Below are 24,371 nucleotides of genomic sequence, written 5' to 3'. Positions count from 1 at the left end.
GGTGTACCGCACCCCAACCCGTCAGGCTCGCGTCGGTGGTCAGAACCTTCCATTGACCCGTGAGAAAGGATTTCCGCTTTGTTAGCGAGGTTGGCTTGAGCCACCAGTGCAGGGACCTCCTGGTTGACGACGTCGACTGGAACTCCCTGTCGAGAGAAAAAGGGTTCCTGTCCCATGACTTGAGGATGGCTAGTTGGAGAGGCCCGAGGTGAAGCTGGGCAAATGGGACCGCTTCTATTGCCGCCACCATCCTGCCAAGGACTCTCATGGCAAACCGGAGAGATCGAGGGAGTTTGCTTAGGAGGGTGCAGACTCCTAAACGGAGAGGCAGCGCCTTGTCCTTGGGAAGAAGCACTAGACCCCTGAAGGTGTTGAATAACATTCCCAGGAAGGTTAGAGACTGACTCGGGGCTGGTGATGACTTTTGTAGGTTGACTAACAAGCCCAGGCGACTCAGAGTGGCGATTGTGATTGAGACGCTGAGCTCTCAGTCCTTGAAGGTGGGAGAATTGATAAGGAGATCGTCCAGATATGGAACGACTACTATGCCTCTGAAGTGCAGGAAGTCCATGGTGGCTGCCATGACTTTGGTAAACACTCTGGGAGCCGTGGCGAGTCCGAACGGGAGAGCCACGAACTGGTAGTGGTCCTGGTCGATTGGGAACCTGAGAAATCTCTGATGGGCGGGTGCAATTGGTATATGCAGGTATGCGTCTTGAATGTCTATGGAGGCGAGAAATTCTCCCTTCTTCATGGACGCAATGATGGACCGAAGGGACTCCATGCGAAAAGGACGTACCCGTACATATTTGTTGAGCTGTTTTAGGTCCAGTATGGGCCGTACGCCACCTCCTTTCTTGGGGACTACGAATAGATTGGAGTAGAACCCTCGGAAGCGCTCGGCCATGGGGACCGGTACTATGACTCCTGCTTGAAGAAGCGAGGAGACCGCTTGGTGGAAGGCACGAGCCTTGACTGGCGGTTTTGGGGGAACAGACAGAAAGAGTCTGTTTGGTCGGTTGGAAGTGAACTCTATCTTGTATCCCGCAGCCACTAGTTCCCTGACCCACCTGTCTTCTGTAATAGGCAGCCAGACTTGATGAAAGAGCGAAAGACAGCCGCCTACAGGTGGGGTATCTTTTGGAGTCCGTGAGTCAAACTATGAGTGGCCTGCTCTTGACTGCCAGGTCTTGTCCGACTTCTGCGCCGACCGCAAGTTGTCTCTATGTGGGGCGCGGTTGTTATTTTGTGCCGGTCGCGAGACGGACCAGCCGGAAGAGTTCCGAAAGGATCAGAATCGTGTTTGGTTGCGCTTCTTGTAAGTGCGTTTGGGCTTCAGTTGGGGGAGAGAGGTACTCTTACCCCCGGTGGCGTTGGATATCATTGTGTCCAACAGTTCACTGAAAAGTAGACGACTGAGGTATGGGAGGTGTGTGAGGGACTTCTTTGAGGCTGCATCTGCTTTCCATTCCCGTAGCCAGAGGATACGCCGACTCGTGATGGCGTTTGATGCTATCCCCGCTGCACCTCTAGCAGAATCCAGAGCTGCATGAAGCATGTAATCTGCTACAACTGCTATTTGGGCCGCTTGGTCCGACAGTTCAGGGGTAGATACTTGTAAGCTAGTTTGTAAATTTTGGGCCCAAGCCAAGATGGCCTTGGCAGCTCAAACTGAGGCGAACGCGGGAGCTAGGGAGGCCCCTGCGGCCTCGAAAATTGAACGAGCCATGCGTTCTACCTGCCTGTTTGCTGTGTCCCTGAGGGTTGACCTATCTGGCAGTGAAAGGAGTGACTGTGCTGCTAGCGTAGAGACTGGGGGATCCACTTCAGGTGGATCTGTCCATTGTTTGGTGACCTCCTGTGGGAAGGGGTACCGCGCCTCCAGATATTTGCGATTAGTAAACTTCTCAGGTTGTGAGAACTGCTTTTTAAGGATCGCTTTAAATTCTGGGTGGTCAAAGAAGACTATAGGCGGTTTCAGAACTCCTTCAAAGGAAATCTTATGTCCTTGTGTCTCCGGGGGTGGATCAGAGATATCCAGCACCCGATGGATGGATGAGATTAGATCATCGACTAGCACTGTATTGCTAGGGGGGATAGGGATTAGGGACCCTTCGGTTTCCTTGTCTGAGTCGGAATCACAGATGTCTTCCGAATCCTGTGCATCACTAAGGCGTCTCCTGCTGGGTGAACCGGAGGGGAGGCCTTGTCTGGTCAGGGATGGCTGTGAGGATCTGTAATGTCTGTCCCTGGCAGGGGACAGTCTAGATGAGCTGGGACTACAGTGTCTCTCAGTAGAAGGGGATGACCGTGTGGTATGGGATGACGCAGATGAACGTGACCTGTGGGTCCGCTTGCATCCTGACCTAGACGTGGATGTGCCCGTGCCATCATGTCCCCGAGTGGAACTCTCCCTTTGCTGGGTAGTGTTCATAGCCAAGGCATGACTCTGCAGAGCCTGAAGCAATGTGGATGTGAGGTTATCTATAGACTGCGTCATAGATTGCGACATCTGAGTGACCCATTCCGGCGTGGCATTAGACACTGAAGTATTGGCAGGGGCTTCTTGGGGCTCTGGCACAGCAGCCTGGATGCAGTCCTGGAAGTGTGGGTACGTGCTGCCACTGGGGAGAGTATTACTGCAGGCTGCACAGAGTGCATAATAGCAGTCCTGCCTGGTTCTCTTGGACCTTGAGCCCGGCATAGTGTACAGGGGTGGCTATGCAGAGGGCCCTGGTTATGCAGAGGAGCTTATAGGATTCACAGCGAGGGAGAGACTCCCGCTGTGATCTTACCCCACCAGTGTGTCTCTAGGTCCAGCGCCGAAGATCCACAGTCCTGTGCCCCCCGGAGACTGGCAGGCCTGGTCTGTATGTGCCGACCGGTAGCTGCAGGGTTAATGTTTTCCTGCAGTAGATAATGGCCGCCGGAGTATGAAGAAGAAGGTGGGCGGAGAGCTGAAAAAGGCGGCAGTGCAGTGAAAAGACGCGCCCTTTCAGTCTGGATCCGCCCCTTCTAGGACACTATAGAGTGTCATATTCGCCATCCGGGGGGCGGGCCGGGGGCGACGGCTTCGGCTAGGCCGGAGCCGCGGTGTAAATTATAAAGCTGATGCCCAAAAGGGCTCCAGGCCGGCGCGGTAGTTCGGGGGGGCAGCAGGGCTGGGGTTCCTGGACTCAGTGCAGTGTGTCAGCTACTGGGAGCTGCAGATTGCTGCCTGTACAGGCCCTACCTGAGGTGTCTCAACCTAATACCCCCCAGAGGGGGATTAGGGAGGGTGCTGTTGTCACCGTCAGGGGGCTTTATCCTCGCCTCGACCTCAACCCAGAGACCAAAAGGAATTATGGAAGGAGGGGGGTCTCGACTTCGGACCAGCACCCGAGGGGCTGGGGAATGAGCGATATGGTGAATAGTCATCTCGACTTCAACTGTGCACCCCATAAAAGGGGGCAGAGGAAGGAGCCATGCCGGGAGTCTCGCAGAAGACCCACTTATCTTCATCTGTAATCCTCGGAAAAAAATCGGAGTAAAAATTTTTAGGTGTGCCTCCTATGCGACACTAAGCAAAAACTGGAGAAGGCTGACACCGTCCAGGGGTGTATACTGAAGAGGAGGAGCCACAGTTAATCTTTTTCAGATTAAGCATAGTGTTTCCTCCTAGTGGACAGCAGGATAACACCCATGGTCCTGTGTCCCCCAATGAGGCGACAGAGTAAACACGGATAGCATTCGTACACAAACAATGGCATCTGAATGAGGCCTAAAGGCCCCGTCACACTTAGCGACGCTGCAACGATCCCGACAACGATACGACCTGTCAGGGATCGTTGCTGCGTCGCTATGTGGTCGCTGGTGAGCTGTCAAACAGGCAGGCTCACCAACGATCAGGGGAGCAGCGACATCGTGGAAAGAATCTTTCCACGATGTCCTGCTCCTGGTTACCAGCCTGCTGTAGCAGGAGCAGGCAGGTAACTATGGTAAACATCGGGTTACTAGGGGCACATGCGCTCCTAGTAACCCGTTGTTTATCATGGTTACCACTCTGCTAGAGTGAGCGGGAGGTTACCGCTCACTTTAGCAGGCTCATAACCTAGTAACCCGATGTTTACCATAGTTACCTGTCTGATCGCTGCTCCCGCTGGTCACACACAGCGATGTGTGCTGACCAGCGGGAGAGCAACGACCAAAAAATGGTCCAGGACACTTTGCAGCGATCAGCAACCTCACAGCAGGGGCCTGATCGTTGCAAAGTGTCACACATAGCGACATCGCTGGTGAGGTCGCTGTTGCGTCACCAAAACCGTGACACAGCAGCGATCTCGCTATGTGAGACCGGGCTTTAACTCTGGGGATAAGCTTCTGTGGGAGATTGTTCTGATAGGCACAACACTCAGAGGGGGAGCCAGACACTGACACTTTCACTGCCATCATTGTACTCCAATAAGTATGTGCTGATATCAATGCAGCCAAATAGACTGGGGGCAAAAAGTCACTTTCATGCACTTATTATTTGCAGGAATGCAGATAAATCCCCTAATAAAGGGGTTTGCAAAGTTTAATAACTTTTCAAGCTTCACAAAATTATGCAAAAAAAAGTTTAGTTACTGTTTAACCCCTTTACAACTCAAGGTGGTTTGCACGTTAATGACCAGGCTAATTTTTACAATTCTGACCACTGTCACTTTATGAGGTAATTACTCTGGAACGCTTCAACGGATCCCCCTGATTCTGAGAATGTTTTTTCGTGACATATTGTACTTCATGATTGTGGTAAAATTTCTTCGATATCATTTGCGTTTGTGAAAAAACGGAAATTTGGCGAAAATGTAGAAAATTTAGCAATTTTCAAAATTTTAATTTTTATGCCCTTAAATCAAAGAGATATGTCACACAAAAAAGTTAATAAATAACATTTCCCACACGTCTACTTTACATCACCACAATTTTGGAACCAAATTTTTTATTTTTTTTTTTTATTAGGGAGCTATAAGGGTTAAAAGTTGACCAGCAATTTCTCATTTTTCCAACAAAATTTACAGAACCATTTTTTTTTTTTTTTTTTTTTAGGGACCACATCACATTTGAAGTCACTTTGAGGGGTCTTTATGACAGAAAATACCCAAAAGTGACATCATTCTAAAAACTGCACCCCTCAAGGTGCTCAAAACCACATTCAAGAACTTTATTAACCCTTCAGGTGCTTCACAGGAATTTTTGGAATGTGGAGGAAAAAAAATTAACATTTAACTTTTTTCACAAAAATGTTACTTTAGACCCAATTTTTTTTATTTTCGCAGGCGTAACAGGAAAAAATGGGCCCCAAAATTTGTTGTGCAATTTCCCCTGAGCACGCAGATACCCCATATGTGGGGAAAAAACACTGTTTGGTCGCACGGCAGGGTTCGGAAGGGAAGGAGCGCCATTTGACTTTTTGAATGTAAAATTTGCTTGAATAATTAGTGGACGCCATGTTGCGTTTGGAGAGCCCATGATGTGCCTAAACAGTGGAAACCCCCCACAAGTGACAACATTTTGGAAACTAGACCCCTTAGGGAACTTATCTAGATGTGTGGTGAGCACCCTGAACGTCCAAGTGTTTTACAGAAGTTTATAACAGAGCCGTGAAAATAAAAAAAATCAAACTATTTCCACAAAAATGTTTTGGCCCCAATTTTTTTTTTTTTCACAAGGGTAAGAGGAGAAAATGGACCCCAAAAACTTTTGTGCAATTTCTCCTGAGTACGCCAATACCCCATAATAATAAATATAGTGTTTGGCTATGTGCCCACGTTGCGGACACTGGACGGAGCAGACAAAACACCGGGAAGACATCGGAAGGAGAGTATAAACTTTTTTTTATTTTAAATTCTTTTTTTTTTACAGTTTCTATGGTACCCAGGTCTGGATGAGAGTCTCCTCTCCTCCAGACTTGGGTACCATCCGCACATAGAAACGCATAATATCCGTGTGTACAAATGTACTGACACGGATATTATGCATTTCAATGGCAGCGATTACGCTGCGTGTCCGCAAAATTAATGGACATGCTGCGGATTTTTGAGCGCAGCATAAACGCTGCGGAAAAATCCGCAACACGGGCATTGAAAGTGCGGCTTGTCATTGGGGACCATGGGGGGCGGATTACCAAGCGTTTCCCAAGCGTTTAACGCTACGTGTGCACACAGCCTTTGGGCGCATGGCAGAGTTCAGAAGGGAAGGAGCACTGTGTGACTTTTTGAACGCAAAATTGGCTGGAATCGAGAGCGGACACCATGTCGCATTTGGAGAGCCCCTGATGTGCCTAAATAGTGGAAACCCCCCCCACAAGTGACCCCATTTTGGAAACTACACCCCTCAAGGATTTTATCAAGGGGTATAGTGAACATTTTGAACCCAGAGGTACGACACAGAATTTGATAACATTAGGTCATCATATTGAATAAGTTGTCATTAGTCTTGAGCGCAAGTGCTCGCTACTTGAGTTTGCATCGAGTACTCAGGTATGCACCATGTATCACGGGTGCTTGAGTGACATGCTCGAGTCCCCGCCCGCATGTTTCACGGTTATTAGACACCCCAAAAAAAAAACATGCGGGGATCGCTCATGCATGGCAGGCAATCCCCGCGAGGTTTTTTTGGCCGCAAAGCATATGGGGCAGAGACTCGAGCATGTCACTCGAGCACCCACGATACTCAGTGCATACCCGAGCACCCGATGCAAACTCAAGTAGCGAGCACTTCGCTCAACACTAGTCGCCATATCGTCATGTTTTTTACTTTTGAAAAAAATCCCAACCCTAGCCCCAACCCCAGCCCTAGGCCCAACCCCAACCCGAGAGTTTATTTTTTACGCCGTTCCTCGTGCAGTATAAGTGATTAGATGACTTTATTCTTTGGGTCGGTGCGATTACAGAGATACCAGAATCATATCAGGGTTTTATGATTGACAGCTGTCACACACTAAAAGACGCATTTTTTTGTAAAATCTAGTTTTTGCATCGCCATATTTTGAGAGCTATAATTTTTCCAAATTTTGGTCGACAGAGTCATGTGCCGGCTTGTTTTTTTGCGAGATGAGTTGACGTTTTTTTATTGGTGCCATTTTCAGGCACGTGACATTTTTTGATCGCTTTCTATTCCGATTTTTGGGAGGCAGAATAAACAAAAACCAACAATTCAGGAATTGTTTTTTAAAAAAAAAAAAAAAAAAAAAATTATGCTGTTCCACGTGTTGTAAAATTTATAAGGTAGCTTTATTCTTCGAGTCAGTACTTTTACAGCGGCACCACATTTATATCGTTTTTCTATGTTTTGGCGCTTTTACACAATAAAAGCTATTTTATAGAAAAAAATATTTTTTTTGCATCGCTTTATTCTGAGAGCTATAACTTTTTTATTTTTCGGCTGATGGAGCTGTATGGCGGCTTGTTTTTTGCGGGACAATATGACGTTTTCAGCGGTACCATTTTTATTTATATTCGTCTTTTTGATCGCGTGTTATTCCATTTTTTGTTTGGCAGTATGATGATAAAGCATTTTTTTTTGCATCGTTTTTTTATTTATTTTTTTCACCGTGTTCACTCAAGGGGGACAGTTTTATAGGTCAGGTTGCTCCGGACACGGCGATACCAAATATGTGCACTTTTATTGTTTTGTTTTTTTTTCATAATATTTATTGATGGGTACATTATATTTTTATTTTTGGTAGATTATTTTTTTATTTTTTATTTTGATATTTTTACAATTTTTTTTCACTTTCTGACACTTTTTAGCGCTGCAGATGCAGAAGATATTTTGGTCACGCACTGCGCATGACCAAAATATCTTCCTGCTGTCTGGTGACCCGGATGTTGTCATCGGGTCATCATGACAACATCCGGGAAGCCGCGGCAGACAGCGCTGGAGGCCGGCAGGAGAGGTAAGTATCCCGATCGCCTCCCCTTGCCAACGCAATGCTGCGATTGACTTCGATCACAGCATTGCGGGGGTTAATGTGCCAGAAGCGGTGTAGGACCGCTCCCTGCACATAGCACCGAGTGTCAGCAGTGACAATCGCAAAGGCGTATTAATACGTATCAGGCTCTTAAAGCCCAGGGCGCAGATAGGTATTAATACGTCTTGGGCTTAAGGGGCTTAATAAGTCTTGGGGTTAAGTAGGATCATTCATGGAGATCATGTATTCCCACCCTTACACCTGTGGTCGTATTGGAATTTCAAGAAAATCAAGACTTTTCAGTGTCACCAAGAAAAAAAGAAAGGGATTGTGACAATACAGCGTAAAATCTTAATTATGCCAGACATTTTCTGATGGCAAGAGCAGTATACCTTTATTTTTATGTTGACTTTTTAACCTGTGATCTTCTTTGGTTGATTAACACAGGCTATTATTTGTATAACCCAAAATGCTGACTTCTATTCCTATAAGTTTTCATGTATCCTTTAATAAGATGTGTAGTAGAGGGGTTACAAGGAAACTAAGCTTCAGGAAGGCAAATTTCCAACGGTTGAGAGATGGATGATCTTAGTGCCATAAACTGGGACGATATCCTGAGACATAAAACTACACAAAGCAATTGGGAGACATTTATTAGCATCATGAATAGGATTCCCTTTGGGAATAAACATGTTAGAAATAGGAGGAAACCACTATGGCTAAATAAAGCTGTAAGGGGCACAATACATGACAAAAAAAAGCCTTTAGAGAACTAAAGCAAGTAGGTAGTGATGAGGCATTAAATAAATACAGAAAATTAAATAAAATATGTAAAAACCAAATCAAAGCAGCAAAGATTGAGACAGAGAGACTCATTGCCAGAGAAAGTAAAAAATAATCCCAAAATATTCTTTAACTACATAAATAGTAAGAAACTAAAAAATTATAGTGTTGCCCCCCTTAAAAATAGTCTGGTTGACATGGTGGATGAGGAAAAAGCCAATATGCTAAATGATTTTTTTTCAACAGTATTTACACAAGAAAATCGCATGACAGAAAACATGATCAATGATTAAAAAAAAATTCTCCATTAAATGTCACTTACTTAACCCAGCAGGAAGTACGGCGGCATCTAAAAATCACTAAAGTTGACAAATCCCCGGGTCTGGATGGGATACACCCACAAGTACTGCAGGAATTAAGTAACGTCATAGATAGACCATTATTTTTAATCTTTAAAGATTCCATAATAACAGGGTCTGTACCACAGGACTGGCGTATAGCAAATGTGGTGCCAATATTCAAAAAGGGGACAAAAACCCAACTTGAAAATTATAGGCCAGTAAGCTTAACCTCTACTGTGGGTAAAATCCTGGAGCGTTTCCTAAAAGATGCTATACTAGAGTATCTGAAGAAAAATAACCTCATGACCCAATATCAACATGGGTTTACGAGGGACCGTTTGCAGATGACACTAAACTCTGCAGGGTAATCAATACAGAGGAGGACAATTTTATATTACAGGAGGATCTATGTAAACTAGAAGCTTGGGCTGAAAAATGGCAAATGAGCTTTAATGGGGATAAATGTAAGGTAATTCACTTGGGTAGAGGAAATAAAATGTATAATTATATGCTTAATTTTAAAACACTGTGCAAAACAGTCACTGAAAAAGACCTGGGTGTATTGGTGGACGACAGGCTCACGTTTGGTGGCCAGTGTCAGGTAGCTGCAGCAAAGGCAAATAAAATAATGGGACGCATTAAAAGAGGCATAGATGCTCATGAGGAGAACATAATTTTACCTCTATACAAGTCACTAGTGCGACCACGCTTAGTATACTATGTACAGTTCTGGTCTCCGGTGTATAATAAAGACATAGCTGAACTAGAGCGGGTGCAGAGAAGAGCGACCAAGGTTATTAGAGGACTGGGGGGTCTGCAATACCAAGACAGGTTATTACACTTGGGGTTATTTAGTTTGGAAAAACGAAGGCTTAGGGGTGATCTTATTACTATGTACAAGTATATGAGGGGACAGTACAAAGACCTTTCTACTGATCTTTTTACTCTGAGGCCAGAGACGGTGACAAGGGGGCATCTTCTACGTCTGGAGGAAAGAAGGTTTAATCATAATCACAGACGGGGATTCTTTACTGTAAGAGCAGTGAGACAATGGAACTCTTTGCCGCATGATGTTGTAATGAGTGATTCACTACTAAAATTTAAGAAGGGCATGGATGCCTTTCTTGAAAAGTATAATATTACAGGTTATAAATACTAGATTCCTTCATAGGGCATTGATCCAGGGAACTAGTCTGATTGCCATATGTGGAGTCAGGAAGGAATTTTTTCCCCAATGTGGAGCGTAGTGTTTGCCACATGTTTTTTTTTGCCTTCCTCTGGATCAACATGTTAGGCTATGGGTTGAACTAGATGGATTTAGTTTTTAAGGTTGAAGGAAGACTATGTTACTATGTTTGGAAACAATGATGTTTACTATGCTAATGACATATTGTACTAAAAAGCTAGCTAGATGTGTATTTACAAGAGCCCCCTGTGATATCAACCATGTAAATTGAGTAGCTCAAACAACGAGACTTGTGTTAGCCCAGCACCCTCATCTTGACTGATGACCTTACACAGATGTAAATATAAACAGGGATGTCTGTAGTGCTGGAAGCAGAATCAAGGAGAATCAGAAAGACTTTACAAGGAGAATGAGAGACATCCTTCAGGACAGTAGATGGATTGCATGGCATTACCCAAAGAGACACAGATTTGGATTTTACATGATTCTAGCCTAAGGCTATGTGCCCATGATGCAGAAATGCTCTGGATTTTTTCCTGAGCGTTTCTGCATCTCCCTGGCAGAAAAAAAGCATGCGGATTGCACATGTGTTTTTCCTGCCAGGGACATGCGGATGTAAAGCTTTTTTTACACATGCATTTCCACATGCGGGTTGACAAGCGCTTTCCAAGCAATTTTAGCATCACTTGGAAAGTGCTTGTCAACTTGGTCACACTATATAAATCCATGCAAACGGCATGGATTTATATAGTGTGACCTTAAAGAATATATATTTATTTTTTAACACTTACCTTCCGATGACCCCCGCAGTCTTGCTTCGCTCCGTCCTGGCTTGCCGGCAGCTCGCGGTACACTACACTGAAGGACCTGCCGTCACATGACTATGACGTCAGCGCAAGTCCTTTAGTCCACCGCGATCTGCCGGCATGGGAGGACGAGCGCACCGCGGGCCATCAGAAGGTAAATATAATATTTATTTTATTCTTTTTTTTTTTTTTACAGGTTCTATGGTACACGGGTCCGGAGGAGAGTCTCCTGTCCTCCACACCCAGGTACCATCCACACATTGAAACGCATGGATTCCGCATCTACAGATGCAGTGATGTGTAATCCATGCGATCTAATGCAAGTCAACGGCGGCGAAAACGCAGCGCTTCCGCAAGATAATTGGTAGTGCTGCGTTTTTTTCCGCAATGATAACCCACAGCATGTGCACAGCACATGCGGATTATCATTGGGGAACATGGCAGGCCTTCTACCATGCGTTTAAGCGTTTTTTCCGCTGCGGAAACGCTTAAAAAACGCATCGTGGGCACACAGCCTAAGGGTATCAGCCTTAACTGGAAAGATTCGGATCTGCACCATTGACCATCAGAGAGACATGGATACATTTTGGGGAGCCCAGGGTGGGACGAGGAAGTCACCTGGCCCCATGGATGTTGTTTGGGGTTGTCAGGAGGGACCCTCCGGTCGCCTGCAACCCATGGAGACATTCGGAGAAGCCAGATTGTGACCCGCCAGTCATCTGGTCCCATGGAAACTCTCAGAGAGACCAGAAGCGGGGGGGCCACTGGTTGAGGTATTTGGCCCTGGAAGTCTCCAAAGTTGCAGCTGTTCTATCCCAGGCAGGCGGAAGGGTGAGACTGTGTAATGTTATACCATCTTGGGTATTTGCTGGGACTGTTCTATTTGTTTTTTGTACTGCCTTGTGGATCAATAAAGTATTGCCACGCTGTTTTACCCTCACCCTGTATTGTCTGAGTAGCGTTACGCCCACGGAAGACCCTGGGTCTTCACAGTGATATATCCCCGACACATGAATATTACCTATGAGGCAATTGATTAATGCTGCCAAAAGACTGGACAATATTATAAAGAAACACCAGAGGGTGAAGCATGATCATGTGTATGTTCTATGCTAGATCAATCAACTACCAGAAAGAAGAACATTAGGTAGGTCTTTGGCGAGACGAAGAACATAACTGTACAGCATTAGTTTGAAAAAAAATTCCTCTCAGGTGCACCTTACAATACACAAATGGGAACCTTATATTTTGAAACTAGAATCTTTTAGGAGCGGATACCATGTGAAAAAAAACAATACTGTAACATACAGGCCAAAATCATTAGGAGAATTCTGCGCTGAATGAACAAGGATTCATGTGCTTTCTGAAAACGTGTCTATATGTGCAAATAGTGGCTATGACAGAGCTGTTGAGGTTGAAATGTGACTGCTTCAGCCATACATTTTGTATGCACCTTTTTATGAAGGAATAAAAAAGAAAATTTAAGCGCAGCATCGGAACTCTAAGATTTTTTTTAGTAAGTATAGGCAATTTGTGCCGAGTTGTGAATGCTGTTCACATTCAAACAAGATTATTTTTGATCATATACAATGTACTCGGACATTTTTTTTTTTTTTTTTTTTATTTAAAAATTTTGGCGGTGTGCAATAACTATTCAACACAGCAAACTTTACACATTCTCCACCTCCTCACTGTTGTTCTCCCCTATACAAGGGGGAACCCTACTGAAGGCTGTATGCAGGCAGACCAATGGTATATTCATCAGTGACCGGTCGCAATGGTGAAATCAGATGAATTCAGTCTTTGAACAGGTCACAGAAAAGGTCCCCATTCTCCTCGCATCTTCTCACCCTACTACCTGCATCAGTGACTCTATTCCCTCTCACCTCCTACAGTCCCTCTCCCCGGCTGTCAATGCCCACCTAACTAAAATGATTTAATCTCTCTCTTCCAGTATCTTTCGCTAATCCTTCAAACACACCATCAAAATCCCATTACTAAAAAAACAAAAAACATCCCTCGACTAGAACTGTGTTGCCAACTACAGACCTGTCTCTAATCTCCCCTGTAAACTCCTGGAGTGCTTGGACTACTCATCTAATTTGCTAGCTCTCAGTTAATGGTCTTCTTGACCCTTTACAATCCGGTTCTAATGGTCACTACTCCCTGCTGGTTCTCTTGGATCTGTCGCATTCAATACTGTGGATCACCAGCAACCTCTCACTATGCTCCAATCTATCAGCCTCAAGGACACCGTTCCCTCTTGGTTCTCCTCCTACCTTTCTGACCACTCCTTCAGCGTATCAATTGCCGGTTCTTCTTCCGCATCTCTTCTCCTTACTGTCGGAGGTTCCTCAGGGCTCAGTCCTAGCCCCCCTCCTCTTCTCGTTATACACTGCCTCTACTGGACAAACCATCAGCAGATTTGGTTTTCCGTACCATCTCGATGCTGATGACATCAATTATACACATCGTCTCCTGCCATCATCCCCATATTATTACAAAATGCCAGGGATTGTCTGTCCACTGTCTCTAACATCATGCCCTACCTCTATCTAAAACTGTACTCCTTGTGTTTTCCCCCTCTACTAACCTGCCTAAATCTGAAATTGATATTTATGTGGGTGGTTCTACCATGACTCCCAAGCAGACTGCCCGGTGTCTTTGGGTTACATTTGACTCAGATCTTTCCTTCACTCCCTATATCCAATCACTCGCTCATGTCACCTGCACCTCAAAAACAACTTTAGAATTCGACCTTTCCTTACCTTTGACTATGAAAAAACTCGCTGTTGCTCTGATTCATTCTCACCTGGACTACTGCAACTCCCTACTAATCTCTCCAATCCATCATGAATGCAGCTGATACACCGATGCCGTCAACATGTGCCAGTCATAGAACTGGTTGTCCATCCACTACAGAATCCAATATAAACCACTCTTACACACAAAGCTCTCCACCGTTCTGCACCGCACTACATCTCTTCCCTCATCTCTGCCTACCATCCTACTCGTCCTTTTCGTTCCGGTAATGACCTAAGACTAAACATTCTCTATAATCCGACCTCTCGCTCTCCTCTCCAGGACCTCTCTGTTTATTTCCCCAGTTTTCTGAAATGCACTACCCCACACAATCCAGTTAATTCCCAGTATCCAGTTTCAAGCGTGCCCTAAAAGAACATTTCTTTAGACTGGCCTATCACCTCACTAATTACCTATCCCCTTTTTTCTCTGACACGCACTCAGTAGCACTTTGACTGGTTCATGTAGCGTTATGTGAATGTCCTATTTATTATACTGATGGCAACGACAATCACTATATTTTTACCTTTTGCGTCACCCATATATCCTCATAGATTGTAAGTTTGGGAACTATGGATTAGGCTGTGTGCCCACAATTCCGCTGCAGAAACGCTTAAAAAACGCTTGGCAGAAGGTCTGCCATGTCTCCCAATAATAATCCGCATGTGCTGTGCACATGCTGCGGAAATTTCCGCTACGGATTATCATTGCGGAAAAATCCGCAGCACTACCAATTATTTTGCGGAATCGCGGCGTTTTCGCTGCCACTGACTTGCATTGGAACGCATGGAATCCGCATCACTGCATTGGCAGATGCGGATTCCATGCGTTTCAATGTGCGGATGGTACCCGGGTTTGGAGAAGAGGAGACTCTCCTCCGGATCCAGGTACCATAGAACCTGTAAAAAAAAGAATAAAATAAAAAATATACATTATACTTACCTTCTGATGGCCCTTGGTGTCCTTAGCGATGCGTCTTGGCTTGCTGGCAACTCGCGATGATCTAAAAAGGACCTGCCATGACGTCATTTAGTCATGTGATGGGTCACGCGACCGCTGACGTTGGCAATCAGCAATTTGTTTGCTAATCAGTAGAAGTATAGTAGCCTGTTTACACAGGCAGACCACGGTAAACTATACAAAAGATTGCTCAGTGAGCATAGGCCTCCATTGTTCATGGCAGGACGAGTCCTGTATACTCAGGGCGATGGACTGCCAAGAATAATGATCTTTTGTGCATCATAAAAGATCATTTCACTTGATGAACGAGTGACATGCTTAAAATCGTAATAAGTTATGTGTTATTTTGTAATGTCTTTATTGTCTGTACAAGTACCCTCTGTAATGTAAAGGGCTTAGCAATATGCTAACGCAATTGAAATAAAAATTATTATATTAACACATACAAAAAATCGTCATGGGAGGACTCTTTAAACGGTACCAGAACCCGGACATCCACGGGTTCGCTCATCCCTAATTATCACCTATCCAAGGAAAGAAAACTGCAAAAAAAAAAAAAAAAAAAAGTGTGATCCCTCTCCAACAGAACAGATACAATCCTATTCTGCATAGAAAATTACAATATTCTTGTGGGGAAAAAAAAATGGGCGCCATTACTCTTTACTTTTCTACCTATCATTCAATGGAGTAGTTCAATGTAATCATGAGATTGTGTTGGCTTCCATTAATTACACTGGACAGAAGACCAAAGAGAGCAGACGTCAGAATTACTCCCAGCAAACCATAAACACCTCCTCTCATCCAAAAAATACTCATGAGGCCTATAAAACATGCAAGGAGAGGAGAAAGCAAATAAAACATATTCCTAGGGCAGCATCTAATCAATAGTCTTAGTCTTATTCATTACATAAATGGAGATCCTGATCAAGGCACATTCACATAACTGCAGACATGCAAGCAACACATGACCGGTACGGTTTAGACTTTCTGTAATGAGGTCATCTAGATTTTCATTTTTATAAAAAACATCTTCTCGAAAGATGTAATAAAATGAAAAGGATTTGCACATAAAAACACTATATTTGGAGGAGGTTGACATATGAATACATATAACTTGTACATAAGCAGATGTCCTGATCTTTAGCCATCACCATAGTCCTGGCAAGGGCTGACAAGCACAGCGTTCCCTGTGCCAGCTCACTGTCAGTGCCGTGAGTGAAGGGGGCTGGCTGGCTGCTTATTTCAATATCTAGGCCAGCTCCTTTATCTATGCATAGCTATTCCAATAAGCCAATCGACCAGCTGCCAATACAGGAAAGACAGTTCTGTTGGACACAAACCAGAAAAGGAGCTGCAGGGACAAGAGATTGTAGCACCTTTCCAACCTGAAAAATAAGAATTTGCATGTCATCTAAGTGCAGTCCGATGTTTCACACGCACCCATAGACTTGAATGGGATTATCAAATTCACTCAAAGCTCGCTGCGATTATTTTCTCATGCCGAATCAGCATGAAAAAATAATCGGAGATCTGCATTGCCCCATAGTATAATATTGGGCTGAGTGCTATCCGATAAAACAGTGTGGGCGAACCCTTAAGGCAAGTATCTGATGGTAAAAATCATTTCTGCAATTAGATTTCATTAAAATTTTGCACTGTTTGCTTTCTATAGCTGGATGCAGAATGAGTTACATGACAGTTCATCAGTGAGCTCCTTCTGGCAGGAAAGTTTGTAAATCTTTTATCTTTTTTTTCTGACGCTGGTTAATGACATAGACCACATTCAAAGTGCAATTCACAGATAAACAAAAAGCCTGTAAAAGCCAAACGATGCAATGAAACTGGATTGCAAAAATGAATCTTACTATTGCCCCCAAGATAGATGCATATAAAGGGGTGGCCCGAAACTAAAATTTATTTTAATCCTAAATCTCTATTAAATGCCATAATCAAATCTTTTTTCTAATATATGTTAATTTAAAAGTCCCTGCCATTCCCTCATTACTCTAAGGCTATGTGCCAAAGAAGCAGAAATGGTCCGGATTTTTCCTGAGCGTTTCTGCATCTCCCTGGCAGAAAAAACACATGCGGATTATACATGCGTTTTCCTGCCAGGGACATGCGGATTGTACATGCGTTTTCCTGCCAGGGACATGCGGATTGTACATGCGTTTTCCTGTCAGGGACATGCGGATTGTACATGTGTTTTTTCTGCTAGGTAGAAGCGTTTGTGAAGCGTTCTTCACATGCATTTCCGCATGCGGGTTGTCAAGCGCTTTCCAAGAGATTTTAGCATCACTTGGAAAAGTGCTTGACAACTTGGTCACACTATATAAATCCATGCAACCGGCAAATGCAGCATCAATAATACAAAAAAAAAAAAAAAGAATAAAAATGTTAAAAAATAAAAAAAAAACATTATTCTCACCTTCTGATGGCCCCCAGTCTCCTTCTCTGGTGCGTCCGGTGTCTTCGGCTGCTCGCAGTGCTCTAAAAAGGACCTTCCGTGACGTAATTTAGTCATGTGACAGGTCACGCGACCGCCGATGTCAGCGGTCGCGTGACCTGTCACATGACTAAATGACATCATGGAAGGTCCTTTGACACCACCGCAAGCAGCCGAAGAGCCAGCAGCACCGTCGGGAGCAGACAGGGGGCCATCAGAAGGCAAGTATATGTTTTTTTTTTTTATTCTTTTTTAACTACAGGTACTAAGGTACCCGGGTCTGGAGGAGAGTCTCCTCTTCTCCAGACTCGGGTAACATCGTAAAACTGAACCGCATAACATCCGCATGCATACTTGTATGCATGCGGATGTTATGCGGCTCAATGCAAGTCTATGGCGGATAAAACACAGCAATACCGCAAAATTAATGGACGTACTGCGGATTTCTCCGCAATGATGATCAGCAGCGAAAATTTCCGCAGCATGTGCACAGCACATGCGGATTATCATTGGGGACCATTGCAGACCTATTAGCAAGAGTTTTTTAAGCGTTTCTGCGGCAGAAATTACGCTGCGGAAACGCATAGTAGGCACGCAGCCTGACTGCTTTCTTAATTTTTACTACTTCCTCTGTGATGATGCTTCATTTGAGAATCCCAGCGCATGCTAGAATAGTCAAACGAGTCGTCATCATCAAGGGCAGAGGCTGCGGGCATTGCCACTGCCCACTCCCTGAAAGGAAGAGTCATCAGAAATATACTCTCCTGTTGAAGCACCTCTCTTGCAATGATGCACTTAAGTTTAAAGATGCGCCAAATTTATTAAGAGGCGCAAGCCACAATATGAATTTGAAGGATTTCACATAAATGAATACTTCATCAAGGCTGGCGTACAAAATGCAATTCTTGATGAATCGGGGTCTGAAAGTTTATTTATGCTCAATATTCAGGACTCATTCATTTTATTCATTCGGGTGCGGTGTATTTCACACGTAGAACTTGTCTCTATAATACTACATGGACGTCTTTCTTTGTGTATCATCGGCCTACAAATAAAACATAGTCAAGATTCATTGAAGACACATTTATCAAGACTTGCATTTAGTATGGCAGTCTTGATGAACTGTGCAATACAGTAAGAAAGTCTAGAAGACGCGTGTGTCTCCTTCAAATCAACATCAGAAATATTACTCTAATCAGGGACTGGAGTACATTCCTAGCATAATTTACCCCAGCTTAGTGGTGTCAATTATCAGAAATTAGTCGGGGTCGCTTTAGCACACCCCATTTCACTCCACACAGTTTTGGGTGTTCTAATGCCAGAATTTTATTAAATACAACTTGATGAATTAGGCCAATAAACATGGCCAATTTTGACATCAATATTGCCCATTCAAGAGCGTTTTTCACTGCCTAAGGGCTCATTCACACGTCCGTTTTTTCCAAGTATAAGGAAAACGGACTGTTTATGCTGCTCAGGCTTCGATCAGAGTCCGGTCCAAGTGTCATACGCTTTTCTCGTAACTGGAGAAATTAAAAAAAAAAAAAAAATTCTCCACTTTCTCCTTTCTGACAGTCCATGAAAGTCGGACGGTATTCGGATGTTATCCGAGTGCGATCCAATTTTTTCACAGACCCATTGACTTGTATTGCCGATTTTGACAAAATATGAATTGCCCCATAGACTATCACATGTACGAGTGATAGGTGCGGCCAAAATAATAATTCATACAAAAACCCACAAAACCTGAAGAGTGGCTTTACGTGATATTGTTCTGTTAATGGAATGTCTATTTGCCTGTAAAGTACACTGCTATAATGTGTCATCTTAGTGCAACCCTAGACATGGAGATTATGGTTAACCAAACCCACAACCTGGCTGACAATCTCATATCTGTGGACCCAGTCTAGCTGTTCACAGGTAATAAGGACTGGTGGCAAACTAACAAAGCCAGGCGTGTCTGACAGGTGCCCACCTCCATCTCTACATAAAAATATCAAGTCAAAAGGAATCGGTCATCGTCATTAAAGCAGACCATAAAAAGGGGGTTAACAAATCTGTTTTGATATATTGGCAGACACCACTGTACCCTAGCACCAAGATGCCATGGATACGCCATCGGTCTCACCAACAGCACAGCATGTGCATTGTGTACAAGAGGCCCCCTCTCATAGGGCGTCTGAAAGCCTCTACTTGGCCACATTCACATATTCAGAATCAGTCAACCTAATCCTGAGGGAAAATGTATACCCCATTTACATGTTCTGGAAAAAAAAAAGTCCATGCAAAATTATAAATGTGATGAAGTGGATCTTAAAGAGGTTGCCCACTACTTTTTCATTGATGACCTATCCTTAGGATAGGTCATCAATGTCTGATCTTCTGGGGTGCAACACCCGGCACCCCCACCGATCAGTTGTCGGTGTCGGAGGGAAGTACTCACTCACGGTGCTGCTCAGTCTATCGATAGTGACTGCCGCAGGATACTGCACATTCGTCTCCTATTCAAATGAATAGGAGGCAGATGTGTAGTACCCTGTGACGACCACTATCAGAAAAAGGCCATCTCCGCAAGCGAGTACCTCCGGCTGGAGGCCGCTGACACCGATAACAGCTGATCCGCGAGGGTGCCGGGTGTCTGACCCCAGCTGATCAGACATTGAAGGATAGGTCATCAATGAAAAAGTAGTGGACAAATTCTTTAAAATCTACAACATGCTCACTGCTGGCTCAAGTTCAGCATAGAAATTAGTTACACTGAACTAAAAGGGGCTAATCTGCAGCAGAAATCCAAACTTCATCCTAGGATTGCTTCTGCAGATTCTCTGAAAAATCCATGGCAAATCCAACCATAGTAAACCTGCATTTAAGTGTTTAATGGGAATCTGTCAGCCGGACATCTCCCCAAACTAGTTATATGTACCTAGTCACTTCTGCAAAGACAAGTCCAGGTAATACCGTTAAGGCCCCGTCACACTTAGCGACGCTACAGCGATCCCGACAACGATACGACCTGTCAGGGATCGTTGCTGCGTCGCTAGGTGGTCGCTGGTGAGCTGTCAAACAGGCAGGCTCACCAACGATCAGGGGAGCAGCGACATCGTGGAAAGAATCTTTCCACGATGTCCTGCTCCTGCTTACCAGCCTGCTGAAGCAGGAGCAGGCTGGTAACCATGATAAACAGCGGGTTACTAGGGGCACATGCGCACCTAGTAACCCGCTGTTTATCATGGTTACCACTCTGCTACGGTGAGCGGGAGGTTACCACTCACTGTAGCAGAGTGGTAACCATGATAAATAGCGGGTTACTAAGTGCGCGTGTGCCCCTAGTAACCCGCTGTTTATCATGGTTACCAGCCTGATCGCTGGTCCCGCTGGTCACACACAGTGATGTGTGCTGACCAGCGGGAGGGCAAAGACAAAAAAATGGTGCAGGACATTCTGCAGCGATCAGCGACCTCACAGCAGGGGCCTGATCGCTGCAAAGTGTCACACATAGCGACATCGCTGGTGAGGTCGCTGTTGCGTCACCAAAACCGTGACTCAGCAGCGATCTCGCTAGCGATCTCGCTATGTGAGACGGGGGCTTTACATGGCCAGTGTGTCTCTCTGTGACTGAGAAATCAGCCTTTGAAGTTATATGCAAATGAGGCTGAAGATCTATTTGTAGATCTGGAGCCTCTGTCACTCCAGCTCTATTCTCTGCCCAGTGCCGCCTCCTCTCGCTTAACTGATAGCCCCTTTGCCTTAAAGATGTTGTCCACTACTTTTACATTGAAGCCCCATCCGTATGATAGGGCATGAATGTCTGATCGGCCGGGGTCCCGCACCCAGCCGAGCAGCTGTTATCGGTGCCGGCAGGAAGTGCTGACTTACGGAGCTTGGCTGTCTCGTTGTAGTAGCCGCCGCAGGGTACTGCACATCCACCTCCCATTGAACTGAATAGGAGGCGGATGTGCAGTACACAGAGGCGGCCACTACAACTAGACGGCCAAGCTCCGCAAGTAATCGCTGCCGGCGGAGTCCGGAAGTGCTAACAGCTGATCGGAGGGGATGCCGGGTGCGGGACCCTGGCCGATCAGACATTCATGCCCTATCATACGGATGGAACATCAATGTAAAAGTAGTGGACAACTTCTTTAAGTCTCACAGCATAGAGGCTGTCAGTCAAGCAGGAGGTGGTACTGCGCTGGGCGGGGAATAGAGCTGGAGTGACAGAGAATTTAGATCTACAAATAGTTCTTCAGCCTCATTTGCATACTAAATCAAATTTCGGTAATGGAGGAACAGACTGTATAGGTAAAAGTATTGCGGCCTTGTCTGCTACATGTGCATATAAACAGTTCGAGGAGGGACATGGTGGTGACAGGGATTGGAGAATACGGCTGTCCTTGGGATGAATGTTTGGATGACCACCATCTCCGCGGTCATTTTCACCCCTTTGAACTTTTCAGACCGTTAAGTAGAAGGGAGTGATATAGCCGCTCAGTCTTTACCCACCGTTTCCTGGTCTTTAATAGTTAATAGAGGGAAGGGATACTTATAATACAAAAAAAAGCCATTCTCATCCCAGAATCCACCCTCTGCTCCAGTGCTGCTTCTCCCACCGCATGCCTCTGCCGTACCGGAGACAATGACGTCACGACCGTCCGTCACGTGATCGCTGACGTCTCTGATTATCTGGTGGTCAGGTGTAGACAGGTCGCTGGAGCAGGGGGGAGGGTAAGTACAGCTTTTCATAAGCATCCCATACTGTTACAAATTTTTAAAGAAGACCCCCATCAACGTTACTCACTTTTTTGGACTTTGTCGGCACCGCTGTGGCTTCCAGGGCTGGATCCAGTATAGTTCATCATCAGCATCATGAGCTGAAGAGAAGATGTGGGAGAAAGCCCCCCGGACAGCGGAGAGGTGGGCTCCGGATAACTCTGCTGAGATGATGAGGAGGACAGGGAGGATGTGGGAGAGGGGCGGCTGGACTCCGGCTGGACCCCGGCTCCTCCAGGGTTAACAGGGGAAGACCTCACTGGCTGCTTCTGTTTCCTGGCTCCTGGATAGAGGAATATGGGTGGTGGCAATGGAGAAGCTGGAGGAGACTCTTCCGGCTCCTGACAGCTCTTCTCGTCCAGGTGTAGTGGGCTTATCTCGATGTCCCGCCCACGCAGAGCCTTGCCCTGGGGGCCCCCATTGCTGGTGCTCTCCATGCTGTGCAGTAGTGTGTCCGCGCGGCGGGGGTCTTCCCCTCACCCCGATCTAGGCGGGTACGATGTCCTCACACATCGTGTGGGCGGCGCAGGCAGCACAATGGTCGCTCCTTCTTTCTAGAGTACTCGTCCACGGTCCCGACACCCACACTCGCCACCCGTGTCCACTATGTAGCCGGAACTCCCTCAGCAGCCAAGTGAGGCAGAGGAGGAAGCAGACACGGGGGAGTCTTCCTTACTGTGCGCTCCTCCCCTCCGCTGTAACCCTTCAGTGCGCGGCGGCGGCGGGAGGCGTGTCCTGTGTTGTGATCGTGGGGAAGCAGCTCCACATCAATGATAGCTGCAGTAACGTGCGTGGAAAATCGCCTGTCAGTGGGGCGTGTAACCCAGCCCCTGCCCCGAGACCCCCAGTGCACAGCATATACTGCATGTCGTGAGGTAAAAAATCTGCAGCCATTGCCTGGTCGTGTCTTTCTCCAGGGTGACCATGACTGACCCGATGCAATGGAAGTCTATTTTACCTCAACCCCAGCATAACCGGCCCTTTTTCGCCTTCGGTTTTCCTCCCTCCTCCTCAGGAGGATTCCACTCGAAAAACTGCCTAAAAAAGTTCTCAGAAAACTCTAAAAGGAAGGACTTGCTGTTCACACCTTCAGGCTTTTGAGCTTCTTTTAACCTCTTCAGGTTTTCCAAAGACGCCAAGCGGTTCAAAGAAGCGACCTGACTAATTCTTCAGGCAATTTCCGCTCTGTTCTAATGGGAAAGCTCAAAAGACGTCCAGGCGTGTGGGGTTTTTTAGCTTTTTGCCAGCGTTTTTGCTTGAAAAACTACTAGCGGTTCCTTCATTGTTGAATGGAGTTATACATTTTTTGGGGGAAAATGACGTTAAAAAAAGATTCCGGAAAAACGTAAAAAAAAATAACGGCGCTCAAAAAGCACTCGGGAACCAGCAAAACAAGAAAACGCTGAAAAAAAACCCACCGGGGCTTCCGGAAGTATGTGTCCCTTGAAAAACTCAAAAAGATGTCGTGTGCACATACCATAGCGGCTTCATTTTTCTGGCAACATTGCCATATGAGAGCTATTTTTGTTCATACCAAACGTGTGTCATTTGTTTTTTTTTGTATTTTAGAGGTTAAAAAAAGTATGAAGAAAATTTGGTTTAATTTTCTAATATTGGTAATTTTTTATTTTTTTTTTACAGCGATATAAGGAGGATGAGGGCTTGTTTTTTGCATGGTGATCTGACATTTTTAGTGATACTTTTTGGGATCTTTTTTACTGCATTTTTCTGCTTTAGGTGCAGTAATTTTTTTGTGATTTTCAATTTTTTTTTTTCTTTTTATGGCATTAAAACATACATGTTAAATTAATTTTAGATATTAATAGATCAGCCTTTTATGAACATAGTAATACCAAGTATGGTTATTTTATTTTTTTTAACTAGAAAGAAGAATGGTAGTTCAAACTTTTATTTTGTTAATCATTTTTACTTTGTTTTGTAGTCCCTTTAGGGAACTTGTATGTGTGATTGATTGATTGTTCTATCTATTGCGATACTAGTAGAAATAACAGCCTGTTATTTGGCTTATTACTGGGCTTCATGAGAGTACCAAGATGGCAGCGACAGGGACCTTTAGTAGACCCCTGGCTGCCATGGAAACACATCGACATCCTGGATTTACTTCATAGAGGGAGGGCATTGGGCGTAATAACAATTGCAAGATGCTCTCACTCAACTTAAAGGGAACCTGTCATCTGATTCTTGCTGCCCAAACTGTGGGCTGGGTGAATCAGAGCTTAGCTACATGAATGCAGCCAGGTGTATTTTTCTATGATTTTGAATTTTTATATCCTTAAACCATACCATGCAAAATAATTAATAAATAACATTTCCCATATGTCTATCT

The 24,371-nt window shown here is 45.0% G+C and overlaps 1 protein-coding gene across 6 annotated transcripts in view; it reads right to left on the bottom strand.

Annotated features, from left to right (window-relative positions):
• RUFY3 (RUN and FYVE domain containing 3) overlaps positions 1-22,725 on the bottom strand; it is a 133,430-nt gene extending 110,705 nt beyond the window's left edge. For 3 of the 6 annotated variants that reach the window (XM_073637369.1, XM_073637379.1, XM_073637389.1), the window contains exon 1: positions 22,053-22,725. In XM_073637369.1, the coding sequence (XP_073493470.1) occupies positions 22,053-22,461 (409 nt within the window). In that variant the 5' untranslated portion in view covers positions 22,462-22,725. The remainder of the gene's footprint in view (positions 1-22,052) is intronic. The other 3 variants (XR_012247146.1, XM_073637438.1, XR_012247144.1) reach the window with 2 other exon arrangements.
• Positions 22,726-24,371: the final 1,646 nt, after the last annotated feature.

The sequence above is a fragment of the Phyllobates terribilis genome, unplaced genomic scaffold (genome assembly GCF_046119375.1).
Source record: "Phyllobates terribilis strain yellow unplaced genomic scaffold, ASM4611937v1 Scaffold_1__5_contigs__length_1240528914, whole genome shotgun sequence".
Taxonomy (NCBI): Eukaryota; Metazoa; Chordata; class Amphibia; order Anura; family Dendrobatidae; genus Phyllobates; species Phyllobates terribilis.
The sequence above is the reverse complement of the archived record's forward strand: the minus strand, read 5'-3'. Positions and strand labels throughout refer to the sequence as shown.